A 13,836-nucleotide genomic window follows, 5' to 3' on the forward strand; every position below is an offset into this window, starting at 1 on the left:
CGCGGCAGGACCGGGCCACTACGGATCGCCGCGGGGGGCGTGTCGGCGACAGGAGACGGAGCGAGCCCTCCCACAGCGCGCAAGCGCGGCCGCGGCTCTGGGTGGGAGGGGCCACGCTCCCAGGCCGGGGCGACGGGGGGGCGACGGGGGGGCTGAGAGCGCGGCCTCGACCGGAAGAGGCGGGGCAGGGGCTGGCTTGAGAGGGGCGGGGGCCGGTTTGGGAGCGCGACCGGAACCGGAACCGCGCGGAGTCACGTGCCCGAGCTAAGGTGGCTGCTGCCCTGTAGCGCCGCGCTCGCGCCCGGCCCGGCCCGCGCGGGCTCCTGGGGCTCCTCCCGCTCCCGGCCGCGAGCCGGCGGCGCCTGTCGGGCCCCGAGAGCCCCGTCCCCGTCCCCGGTGTGGAGCGGCCGCCGGGCCGGGGCTGAGCCCGCTGGCGGCGGCGGGAGCATGAACCCGGAGAAGGATTTCTCGCCCCTGGCGCCCAGCGTGGTGCGGGCCCTGAACGACAAGCTCTACGAGAAGCGGAAGGTGGCGGCGCTGGAGATCGAGAAGTGAGAGCCGGGCGTGAGCGGGGCCTGGGGCCGGGCTGGCCTGGGGCCGGCTGGCCCGGACCGCCAGCCTGCGCGGGGCTCCGGGGCAGCCGGGCCCTCGGGAGCCGGCCCGCAGGGGGGTCTGTGCGGCTAACCTTCAGGGCGCCAAGTGGCGGCGGGAGTGAGGATTTCGGACCGCCTGGAGCTTTTGTTAGAGCCGGGCGCTCAAACTTCATTGTAGCTCAACCCCCTTCTGACAACAGCAATTACTTCATGTCCCCGGGGGAGGACGCCCAAGCCTGAGCCCCAGCCCCGGTGCTTGGCATGGAGGGGCCGAGGGCTTCAGTCCCGGGGGGGGAGTAACGTGAGCCCTGCCCCCCGGGGCTGAGGGCAAAGCCCCGGGCCCGAGCAAGTCTGACACCAGCCCTGGCAAAACCATTAAAACGGTGTTGTGACCCACTTTGCGGTTGAGAACCACCAAGTTAAAGGACAGAGCTGTGTAAAACCTGACCCGGAAACTCCTTTCTTAACTGTATGTTCAGCATCCTCCTGAAATTCAGTGACTCTAAAGCGGGGGTTGGCAACCCTTCAGAAGTGGGGTGCTGAGTCTTCATTTATTCTCTCTAATTTAAGGTTTCGCGTGCCAGTGATACATTTTAGCATTTTTAGAAGGTCTCTTTCTATAAGTCTATATAATATATAACTAAACTATTGTATGTAAAGTAAATAAGGTTTTTAAAATGTTTAAGAAGCTTCGTTTAAAATTAAATTAAAATGCAGAGCCCCCCGGACCGGTGGCCAGGACCCGGGCAGGGTGACTGCCACTGAAATCAGCTTGTGCACTGCCTTTGGCATGCGTGCCATAGGTTGCCTACCCCTGCTCTAAACACGAAAGCATTTTCGGGAGCTTGAAACTAACCAAACAGTAATGCTCAAGTTTCACTGTTGGAACATGGGTGGAGTGCTCAAATCAGAGCATCATGGGTGAAAAATCAGTTACATTACATAACTGGAGATTCAAAACCATAAAACCTCTAGTGATGCAATAAAGAATTTATTGCTCTGCTTGTCATCAGCGTAAGGTACAGCGTAAGGACACTTTTGCTTCTTGCACGGAAATGGAAATTTGTCTAGCTCTCTAAGTATTGATGTGTTCCTTTTCCATAGTGCACATTTGACAGGAAATTAAACTGTCTTAATCTTTAGGGTGCTGGGGGGGCGTGTTATAGACATTTCTTATTGTTTTTTGGCTGAGATCTTATAGGATGGTAACATGTTAAGTGCAGATGGTTACTTTGGTTCTAATTTTGTGCAGTCGTCTTTACTTCTCTGCCCACTCTACTTATTCCAGTATAAGCTTTCTTTGTGCTCTCACATATGCCTTCACTCCCCACCCCTAAGGCAGCATCATACCCTTTTCGCTCACTTTCTCGACCCTTCCAAGCAGTTGCAGTGTGTGGGATTTGATATCCCAGGCCTAGGTGGTAATCTTCCAAAGACTTGATTACAGTAACATGCTTTGTAATTCAGGACCACCACAATTTCCACCAGTGGTGAAGTGCGGCTCTGAAGCCTGTGTACTACAGAGGTAGCCAATGTTGGCAGGGCTGAGCATTGTCAATGTCAAGTGTCTAGCAGCAACGCTGAAGAGAGCTCAGAAACCACTTTAAGTGGGTTGTCAGAATCTAGCATGTTTAAGGTCAGAAGGAAGCCTCAAAAGCTATGTCTTGCCGCTGGGGGAATGCTGCTCAACTGTACAATGCAGAAATTAATGTTGTGTGTGCAGAATTTCCTCCGCCCCAGAAATAGGCTGCAGAGCTGTTGGCTGCCACTAGGAGCTACTGGACCCAACAGAGCCCAACTCACAATAGAAGACAAGGCGAGGGGAAGGGAAACAGGAGGATTCCCAGCAGCTGCAGTTCCTAGTATGGCCTGAAGGAAGGTGGTGGTGGCATGCAGGAAACTCTGGATGTCGGGGGGGGCGGGTAGGGGGTAGGTAGAGGGTGTGAGTGTCTGGGCTGTGGCTGGCCTCTGGGGGTGAGGGGGTATGAGTTTCTGTTCCTGCGGGGCTTCAGCTGGGCTGGGGGGGGGGGATATGAGTGGCTGGGCTCAGGGGAAGGCCCCATGGCTGAGCTCTGGGAAGGGGTGAGAGTGGCTGGCCCACCGGTTGGGCTTGGGGGAGGGGGAAGGGCAGAGAAACAGGAACTGGGTTTTCACCGGGATTTCTTTAGTTTTCTACTCCTGTTACAGACATACTTGCTGAGAGGTGTTTTGAAATAAATTACCACAATAATTGAAACTGGTGTGATTATATAGTGTTATTGACCAATAACATTTTCAGAATTTTACAGGATTTTTAATTTTTTGATGCAAAATTCCCCCAGGGGTAAAATCTAGATCAGTCCTCCCTGCGATAGCATTTGTACTTCACAGGATGTTTTTAATGTATAAAATCGTGTCTGACTCACCTCTTTATCTCTTTTGATAATAGTTGCTACTAGCACTGCTCTGAGTATCTTAACTCTGCACTGGTCATCTCTGACACATGTTGAATTGGAGTTGTCATGAACTGGAGCTGGGGCTTTGTCTACACTGTCATTTACATCAGTGTAACTTATGTCGCTCAGAGGTGTGAATAAGCCACACCCCTTCCTCCCAGTGATGGACTTAAGTGTCGGTGTGGACAACGCTAAATATCAATGGGAGAGCTCCAGCCGACCCAGCTACTGTTGCTCCTGCTCGTTGGGGGTGCATTAATTATGTTGACAGAGCTCAGCTTAGAGTGGCTACACCAGAGAGCTAACAGTGGTGCAGTTGCATCTGTGCAAGTTGTAAGCTCTAGTGTAGCCATACTTAAGTGTAAGGTGGTTTCTTTTCTTTTTTTTGTGCTGCTGTATTATGAATAAAGAATCAGGGGGTTGCCGTGTTAGTCTGTATCCACAAAAACAACAAGGAGTCCGGTGGCACCTTAAAGACTAACAGATTTATTTGGGCATAAGCTTTCATGGGTAAAAACCCACTTCCATGCATCTGAAGAAGTGGCTTTTTACCCACGAAAGCTTATGCCCAAATAAATCTGTTAGCCTTTAAGGTGCCACTGGACTCCTTCTTTTTATGAATAGAGAAGGCCCTGCAAGGTTTGCAATCCTCCTCTTTCCCCACCGCCAAATATTCCCCCCCCTTTTTTTTTTTTGCATTAGAAATTCATGTTTTTTCTGCCACAAGGCTCTATCCTGAAAAGTAGTGAAACTGGCATCTCGAGTGTCGAGTAAAAGTTGAACTGAGAGGATGGGATTTCTAGACAGATTGCTTACTTCAAACTATTTTATCAGGAATACTTAATCGACAGGAAACCTTTAAGACTCTACTAAAGATTGAACAGCTCTGCCCCCTTCAAATAAAAGGTCTCAATAAATCTGGCAGGGGGACCCAAAGAAATTCCATTAGCACAGCAGGGACAGCCCAGCTAATGGCTATCAACAGGCTCGGCAGAAATCAATTTTTAAATAATTTTGACAGATCTGTTTATTTTTAGGCAGCTTTTTCCATTTTAGTTTATTTAAATGTGGGAATTTATAGTTGTGGGAAATTATGGGGGATCAGAAAGTGGGGAGGGGCAGACAATAATTATTAAATGAGCGGAGACATTGAGATTCCAAAAGTTAAAGCTTTATAACCAATAAATCACAAACTTTCATAGATTCTTAGGTCAGAAGGGTCACCTAGTCTGATCACCTAGTCTGACCTGTATAGCACAGGCCAGTAAATTTCTCCAAAATATGCCCTAGTCATTATCTTTTAGAAAAACATCCAATCTTGGTTTAAAAATTATCAGTAATAGAGAATCCACCACGACCCTTGCTACATTGTTTCAATGGTTAATTACTCTCAGGATTAAACGTTTGTGCCTTGTTTCCAGTCTGAATTTGTCTAGCTTCAACTTCCAGCCATTGGATCATGTTAGATCTTTCCCTGCTAGATTGCAGAGCTCATTATTGAATATTTGTTCCTCATTTAGGTACTTTTAGGCTGTAATCAAATCAGCCACGAACCTTCTGTTCGCTAAGCTAAATAGATTAAACTCCTTGAGTCTGTCACTATAAAAGTTGTTTTCTAATCCCTTAATCATTCTTGTGGCTCTTCACTGAACCCTGTCCAGTTTGTCAACATCCTTTTTGAGCTGTGGGCACCAGAACTGGACACAGTAGTCTAGTAGCGTTCGTACCAGTGCCAAATAGAGATTAATATAACCTCTCTACTTGCAGTTGAAATTCCCGTTTATGAATCATAAGATTGACTATACTGGGTCAGACCAGTGATCTGTCTAGCCCACTACCCTGTCTTCTAACAGTAGCCAGTACCAGATGCTTCAGAGGGAATGAAGAAAACAGGGAATGGATCACTCGAAATTGCCCTGTCATCCACTCCCAGCTTCTGGAGGTTTAGGGACACTGAGTGTGTGGAGTTGCATCCTTGATCATTTAAAATATGATTTAGTCAGGGATTCTGTGACTTCTCCGGACCCCTGTGACTGCTTTGGCTTCAGCTGTTAGCAGCAGAGACTGCAACTGTGCCCCCTCTCCCCCATGGCAGTGGGGTTCAGGCTTTCAGTCCCCCGTCCCCCCGGGAGAGGGGCTCCAATTGTCATTCCTCCACCCACTCTCCAGCCCTGCCCCCTGGTTAAGTCACAAAGTCCACAGTCTCCTGTGAATTTTTGTTTATTGCCCATGACCTGTCTGTGACTTTTACTAAAAATAACCGTGACAAAAACGTAAGCTTACTGATCATATTGGCTAATAGCCATTGATGGATCCATGAACTTATGTAATTCTTTTTTGAACCCAGTTGTACTTTGGATGAGTTCCACAGGTTGACTGTGCATTGTGTGAGGAAGTACGTACTTTGGTTGGTTTTTAAACCTGCTGCCTATTAATTTCATTGGGTGACCCCTAATTCATGTGTTATGTAAAGAGGTAAATAACACTTCCCTATTCACTTTCTCCACACAGTCATGATTTCATAGACCTCTGTCCTATTTCCCCCTTAGTCGTCTCTTTTCTAAACTGAACAGTCCCAGTCTTTTTAATCTCCCTTCATATGGAAGCTGTTCCACACCCCTAATGAATTTCATAGCCCTTCTCTGCACCTTTTCCAATTCTAATATCTCTCAGGTGAGGACAGCAGAACTGCATGCAGTATTTAACATGTGGGTGGATCATGGATTTATTTAATGGCATTATGATATTTTCCATCCTCTACTGATTGTCGGGGACAGTTCCTCAGATTTGTCATCAAAAAAGAACGGCTCAAGTGTGGGGATCTCTCCTATGTCCTTGGCTCGGTGAAGACCAATGCAAATAATTCATTTAGCGTCTCTGTAACAGCCTCATTTTCCCTGAGTGCTCCTTTACCACCTTGATTTTCCAGTGGCTCCACTCACTGTTTGGCAGCCTTCCTTCTTCTATCTACTTACAAAAACTAACAGCTAAATTTTTTTATCCTTAGGTAGTTGCTCTTCAAATTATTTTTGGCCTGCCTAATTATACTTTTACCACTTGACTTGCCAGAGTTTATGTTCCTTTCTATTTTCCTCAGTATGATATGAGTGTGATGGGTTATCACCCCTGGGATTCAGTCTGGGACTGGGGTCCACTGAGCCCCCTGACGTACCAGCCTGGGCTCCCTCTCACACTTCACTACTGTCACCAGCTGCAAAGCCCTCCAGCCTGCACTCTCACCACCATACATATCGGTAGGGACACACCCAGCTGCAGTTACATGCAGGCTCTCTGACCAACCCCTGCATATGAAGGCTACAGCCAAGGCAACTCCCAGCTCCCTAGGTGCGCACCCCCTCTGGAGGGTAAACCCCAAATTATACCATCTTTTGCTGCACAGGGAACTGTACATCGTAAGCTCATAAAATTTGCCCCCTCCCTCAATGTGGAGAGGAATATGCTACAGCCTCTTGTACGCTTCATTCCAACTCACTGGTTTAGATAAAGCAAAAACAAGTTTGTTAACAAGTTTATTACCTAAAGATAGATTTTAAGTGATTACCTAGCAAATAAACAAAAACTTAGCTTAATGAATAGATTGGATATGAATAGCAGATTCTCACCCTAAGAGATGATGCGGGCAGGCTGCAGATTCTTAAGGGGCAAGACTGCACTTGCTTTAAGTTTAGAATCCCCAGGTGTTTCGTTTCACAGGCTAGAAATCTCTTAGCCTGGGTCCAGCACTTCCCCCAGTTCAGTCTTTGTTCCTCAGGTGTTTCTAGGAGTCTTCTTGAGTGACAAATGATGTCATTCCTTGCCTTATATAGCATGTGGTGGGAACACTTTGTTTCAAAGCTTGGTTCCCAGACTAGTCTGTGTCAAAATACTGACATCCAAAGATGGAGCCTCGAGACATGTGGTCTCATCATGTGTCCTTGAAGAGTCATAGCAGCCGTTACTTGGAGGCTGTCTGTAGCCTTCACAGGAAGGCTCACCAGGTGGGAGATAAGCTTCTCCTAAGGCCTATTGTGTTTTCCTTATGGCCCATTGCCCTTAATAGGTCCTTCCCCACTCACTATCTAGCCTGAAAGCATCTTGTCTAGTGGGTGTTACCCAGGTGTAACTACATTTGAAAGACAGTTACACAGTCAACATTCATAACTTCAGGCACAAAAATGATACATGCATACAAATCTGATAATCATATTAGGCAATTCATAACTTTTCCAATGATGCATCACATGACTTATCTTGCATAAAATACATCATAATTATGATGTATTTTACTCCTAATAATATCACTGAAGAATATGGGGTGCAGTGTCACAATGACTTCCAATTTTTACAGATTGTCTTTTTTCCTCTAACCATATCTTTTACTTTGTTTAGCCAGAGCGGCATTTTTTTGGTCCTTGTGGTTTTTTGTTTTGGTGGGAGAAGGGGTATACATTTAGTTTGAACCTTTTATTATGGTGGTTTTAAATAGTCTCCGTGCAGCTTGCAGACATTTTACCATTGACTGTTCCTTTTAGCTTCTCTGTAACTGGCTTCTTCATTTTTGTGTAGTTCCCCTTTTAGACGTTAAATGCTACTACCATGGGTTTATTTGGCATTTCGCTCCTCTCCCCCCCAAGTGTGTTAAGTTTACTTTATGGTCTCTATTACTGAGTGGGTCAGCTATATTCACCTCTTAGCTCAGATCCTGTGTTACTCTTAGGACTAAATTGAGAATCATAGAATATCAGGGTTGGAAGGGACCTTAAGAGGTTATCTAGTCCAACCCTCTGCTCAAAGCAGGACCAATCCCCAATTTTTGCCCCAGATCCCTAAATGGCCTCCTCAAGGACTGAACTCACAACCCTGGGTTTAGCAGGTCAGTGCTCAAACCACTGAGCTATCCCCCCCCGCCCCCCCCAATCGCCTCAGCCCTTGTGGGTTCCAGGACAAGCTGCTCCAAGAAGCAATCTGACTTTAATAGCTTCTGTTTAACATTCTCCAGAGATACTAGTGGAATGGAAACAGTGTTGCCATCAATGTATCAGTTATCTTTTTTCCCCAAATATAGAACAGAAATCCTGAACACTTCTACCTTTTTTGCATTATTATTGATTGATCCACCATTTCTGTCTAGTAATGGACCAATACCATTGTCAGGATTCTTTGTCTTCCTAATATATTTTAAAAACTCCTTTTATTCTCTTTAAGTTTGCTCACCAGTGACTTCTCCTTATGTCCCTTTGCGTCCCTTATCAATTTTCTACAGTTCCTAAATTCTGATTTATATTCATTACTATAAACTTCCCTTTCTTACATCTGATATATATTATTCTTTTATATATACTACTGTCTTCACTTGCACTCAGAACCCAGTTGGTTTTTAACCAGCACAGCCTTCTTCTTCCGTGCAGTAAGGTGTTCTTAAAAGATCCCCAATCATCGTTTACATTTTTTCTGATTAAATACTTCCTCCCTGGTTATTTGTTTCATAATTGTTTTCAGCTCTTTCAAAGTCATGTCAAAATTTTGACCTTAAATCAAACTCCAAGAAGTTCTCAAGCAATATTTTTCTTTTGCCTATCTGTAAATTTGATTGTTGTTGGAAATATTTTTTGTTGGTTTGTGCATGTACCATGAAATCAATGTTTATCGACATTTACCTATAAAAATCAAATGCTTCCAAGCCTGGATACGAACAAGCTCTGGGATCAAGGGTCTAATGTTCTGTGAGAGAAGCATGAAAAAGTGGGTATAGGGAATGCAGGCCAGGGAAAATGATGCTTGGTAATGCCAACACTCCCCCTGCTTGTTTAAATCAACATGACACTGATCTTTCTAAGCAGCTGACTTGGCTAGTGAAAGCAACTCCCCCAGTTTCTCAAATATGAAATGCAGACTTCATGCTGGGTGTAGGCTACGAACATGAAAGCAGTCTTTTCCCCAAGGCTGTGTCTGAGTGTCTGAGAAATCTTTATGGTTCCATCTTTTGAGAAGATGGACTGCATGTTTAGTCTCCGTTAAAGTCCTCATTGCTTATGGTAGCTCTGTGGCTGTGGCTGAACTCCAGACCTTTCCTATAATTCTGCTTTTCTGCTGTCTACTGAATATCCCCTACAAGAATTGCTTATTAAAGGTAATCTATGACAAGTTTGTTTACGTTTCTGGGAGATAATGCTGCTGGCTTCTTGTTTACAATGTCACCTGAACGTGAGAACAGGTATTCATGTGGCACTGTTGTAGCCAGCGTCATAAGATATTTACATGCCAGATGCGTTAAAGATTCATATGTCCCTTCATGCTTCAACCACCATTGCAAAGGACGTGCGTCCATGCTAATGAGGGGTTCTGCTCAATAATGATCCAAAGCAGTGCGGACAGATGCATGTTCCCTTTCATCATCTGAGTCAGATGCCACCAGCAGAAGGCTGATTTTCTTTTTTGGTGGTTTGGGTTCTGTAATTTCCGCATTGGAGTGTTACATTTCAAGAGTTCTGACAGCATGCTCCACACCTCGTCCCTCCCAGATTTTGGAAGGCCCTTCAGATTCTTAAACCTTGGGTCGAGCTCTAAAGAGAGGTGTGGCTCTCTTTAGAAATCTCTTGTTGGTGCCCTCTTTGCATTTTGTCAAATCTGCTGTGAAAGTGTTCTTAAAACAAACGTGCTGGGTCATCATCCAAGACTGCTCTAACATGAAATATATGGCAGAATGCAGGTAAAACAGAGCAGGAGACATACTAATCTCCCCCAAAGAGTTCTGTCACAAATTTAATTAACACACTTTTTTTAACAAGCATGGAAGCATGTCCTCTGGAATCGGTGGCCAAAGCACGAAGGAGCATATGAATGTTTAGCATATCTGGCGTGTAAATACCTTGCAGTGCTGGCTACAAAAGTGCCATGCCTGTTCTCACTTTCATACATAAGAAGCCGGCAGCATTATCACCCATAAATGCAAACAAACTGATTTGTCTTAGTGATTGGCTGAACAAGAAGTTGTACTGAGGTGGACTTGTAGGCTCAAGAATTTGACATTTTGTTTTTTGGGTGCAGTTACATAACAAAGTGCAATTTATGAATGTAGATTATTTTTTTTCACGAAAAAGATTGCATTATGGTACTTGTATGAGGTGAATTGAAAAACACTCTTTTTTTGTTTTTACAGTGCAAATATTTTTAATTAAAATAATATAAAGCAAGCACTGTACACTTTGTATTCGGTTAGGTTTCAGAGTAGCAGCCGTGTTAGTCTGTATCTGCAAAAAGAAAAGGAGTACTTGTGGCACCTTAGAGACTAACCAATTTATTTGAGCATAAGCTTTAAGTGAGCTACAGCTCACTTTAAAGCTTATGCTCAAAATAAATTTGTTAGTCTCTAAGGTGCCACAAGTACTCCTTTTCTTTTTATATTCTGTTTATAATTGAAGTCAATATATTTTAAAATGTAGAAGACCCAAAATATTTAAATAAAAGGCTTCTATTATTGTTTAACAATGCAATTAATTGTGAAGCTTTAAATTCATCCAAAATATGCTAGTTAGAAGCTGGTCCCTAATCTGGAACCCTCAAGCATGGTTGGGAGACACCTGTCTGGTGGGTATTCCAGCAGGGTGGAGGTTTTTATGTGTTGATATCACACTTGTATCCATCAGCAACACTGCGACCCAGGACCAGGTTTGAAAACCACTGGGCTAGACTCCAAGATGGCTGTTTTTATGTATGCATTGACTGGGAATTGAACACTGGCCTCCTGCATGGCAGGCAAGAATTCTACTACTGAGCCACCAGTGTGGCCTTGTGTCTGTTTAACTGTCCTTGCATAAACCCTTCCATGTCCTCTTTCCTATGGCAAAGACATGTGCAGTAACATGAGTGACAAAAGTGTATTTTTCTGTCCACGATCTCCACTGCATCACCGTTACTGCCATGCCAGCAGTACTTTTGGTATAATAGGAATTATAAGTGGAGTTGACTGAATTTACACTTGACTCTTACAAAAGAAGGGTAGGTGTCATGCTCTGAAATGGGATCTAACCCTTTCAGCTTGGCGTCAAACTGGAGGCTTCACTGCATATAGGTCAGAGGTGGGCAAACTACAGCCCGTAGGCCACATCCAGCCCACGGGGCCGTCCTGCCCGGCTCTTGAGCTCCTGGCTGGGAAGGCTAGCCCCCGGCCCCTCCCCCGCTGTCCCCTCCCCCCCGCAGCCTCCGCACGCGGTGCCGTCAGCGCTCTGACCTGCCACTCCTGCCGGGCAGTGCAGTGGTGTGGCTGGCTCCAGCCGGATGCAAGCTCCCGCTGCTCTGAGAGCATGGTAAGGGGGCGGGGAGCAGGGGGGTTGGATATGGGGCAGGGGTTCTGAGGGGGGCAGTCAGGGGGCGGGAAGTGGGAGGGGGTGGATAGGGGGCAGGGGCCAGGCTGTTAAGGGAGGCACGGCCTTCCCTACCCGGCCCTCCATACAGTTTTGCAACGCCAATGTGGCCCTCGGGCCAAAAAGTTTGCCTACACCTGATATAGGTGGTGGTGGTGGAGAAGCCTGGAATAGCCAGTGCAGAATTCACTTCAGCTGTGGATTAACCTAAAATCCATAAAGGCACACTTAGGCTATGTTTACACTAGCATTTTTGTCGGGGTGGGGTGGGGGTGTTTTGTTTCACACCCTGACCAACTAAAGTGCTAGTGTAGACAAAGCCGTGGTGCTTTCGCACTACGATACTCCACGCATGGCTACACTACGGAATAAGGTCGATTTGACAGAAGTCGATCTTTAGAAAGCGACCTTACACAGTCGATCGTGTGTCCCCACTAAGCGCAGTAGGTCAGCAAGGTGTGGCCTCAATACTGTGACTAGCAATGACTCGCAGAGTGGTGCACTGTGGGTAGTTATCCCACAGTCCCTGTTTCCCATTGGAATTCTGGGTTAAGCTCCCAATGCCTGATGGGGCAGAAACATTGTCGCGGGTGATTTTAGGTACATGTCCTCAGACTCCCCTCCCTCCCTCCCTCCTTGAAAGCAACGGCAAACAATCATTTTGCCTTTTTTTTTTTTTTCCCTGGGTTATCCATGCAGACGCCATAGCACGCCAAGCATGGAGCCCCCTCAGCTGTGCACTGCTTTTGTGAACATTGTAAACGCCTCGCGCGTTATCATACAGTATGTGCAGAGCGTAGCTAGGAGCTGCCAGCACAAGGAACATTGTGAGGAGGACATGGACACAGATGTTCCTGAAAGCACGGGATGTGGCAATTGGGATATTATGGTGGCACTGGGGCAGGTTGATACAGTTGAACGCCAATTCTGGACCCGGCAAACAAGCACAGACTGGTGGGACTGCATAGCGTTGCAGGTATCTGATGATTCCCAGTGGCTGCGAAACTTTCGCATGCGTAAGGCCACTTTCATGGAACTTTGTGAGTCGCTTTCCCCCACACTGAAGCGCAGGAGTACCAAATGAGACCTGCCCTGACAGTTGAGACGCAAGTGGCGATAGCCCTGTGGAAGTTTGCAACAGCTAACTGCTACCAGTCAGTTGGGAATCAATTTGGAGTGGGCAAATCTACTGGGGGGGCTGCTGTGATCCAAGGCAATCAATAACCTTCTGCTAACAAGGGTAGTGACTCTGGGAAATGTGCAGGACATAGAGGTTGGCTTTGCTGCAATGGGGTTCCCTAACTGGTGGGGCGATAGACGGAACACACATCCCTATCTTGGCACCGGACCACCTTGCCAAACGGTACGTAAACTGCAAGTAGTACTTCTCAATGGTGTTGCAAGCGCTGGTGGATCACAAGGGATGTTTCACTGACATAGCGTAGGATGGTCGGGAAAGGTGCATGACGCTTGGAACTCCGGGCTGTTAGAAAATCTGCAAGAAGGGACTTTCTTCCCAGACCAGAAAACTACTGTTGGATGTTGAAATGCCTATAGTTATCCTTGGGGACCCAGCCTACCCCTTGCTCCCATGGCTCATGAAGCCGTACACAGGCAGCCTGGACAGTAGTCAGGAGCAGTTCAGCTACAGGCTGAGCAAGTGCAGAATGGTGGTAAACTGCACCTTTGGATGTTTAAAGGGTCACTGGTGCAGTTTACTGACTCGCTCAGACCTCAGCGCAACCAACATTCCCATTGTTATTGCTGCTTGCTGTGTGCTCCACAATCTCCGTGAGAGTAAGGGGGAGATTGAGGCAAATCGCCTGGCAGCCAATTTTGAACAGCCAGACACCAGGGCAATCAGAAGAGCACAGCGAGGTGCGCTGCACATCAAAGAGGCTTTGAAAAACAGTTTCATGATTGACCAGGCTACATGTGCCAGTTGTGTGTGTTTGTCCTTGATGCAAAACCGCCCCCTTTGGTGAATGTACTTCTCTGTAAGCCAGTCCCCCTTCGACCACAGCTGGCAAAGGAAATAAAGTCCCTTTTGTCTTGAAGCCATTCAGTCTTTATTTTAAAAAAAAAAAAATCACTGACAAGGTAGCGCAGGAGGGGTTGGGGAGGAGGGAAAGACCAGACCACATTGCTTATTGTAGCCACATTAAAAATCAAAGCTGTTTGAATGACAGCCTTCTGTTGCTTGGGCCATCCTCTGGAGTGGCTGGGTGCCCGGAGCCTCCCCCCGTGTTCTTGGGTGTCTGGGTGAGGAGGATATGGAATTTGGCAAGGAGGGCAGGTGGCTATACAATGGATGCAGCGGGGGTCTGTGCTCTTGTTGCCATTCCAGCAGCTCCACCAGATGCCTCATCCTGTCTGTTTGCTCTCCCATTAGCCTCAGCATTTCCTCTCACATGTTCTGATCATGTTCACTGTATGCTTTCCTGG

At 46.6% G+C, this 13,836-nt stretch overlaps 1 protein-coding gene across 7 annotated transcripts in view; it reads left to right on the plus strand.

Moving 5' to 3' along the window:
* The first annotated feature begins 237 nt into the window (after nt 1-237).
* VAC14 (VAC14 component of PIKFYVE complex) overlaps nt 238-13,836 on the plus strand; it is a 202,791-nt gene continuing 189,192 nt past the window's right edge. For 6 of the 7 annotated variants that reach the window (XM_073307160.1, XM_073307162.1, XM_073307161.1 and 3 more), the window contains exon 1: nt 238-551. In XM_073307160.1, coding sequence (XP_073163261.1) covers nt 448-551 — 104 coding nt within the window. In that variant the 5' untranslated portion in view covers nt 238-447. The remainder of the gene's footprint in view (nt 552-13,836) is intronic. The other variant, XM_073307168.1, reaches the window with a different exon arrangement.

This window comes from Lepidochelys kempii, chromosome 12 (assembly GCF_965140265.1).
Source record: "Lepidochelys kempii isolate rLepKem1 chromosome 12, rLepKem1.hap2, whole genome shotgun sequence".
NCBI lineage: Eukaryota > Metazoa > Chordata > Testudines > Cheloniidae > Lepidochelys > Lepidochelys kempii.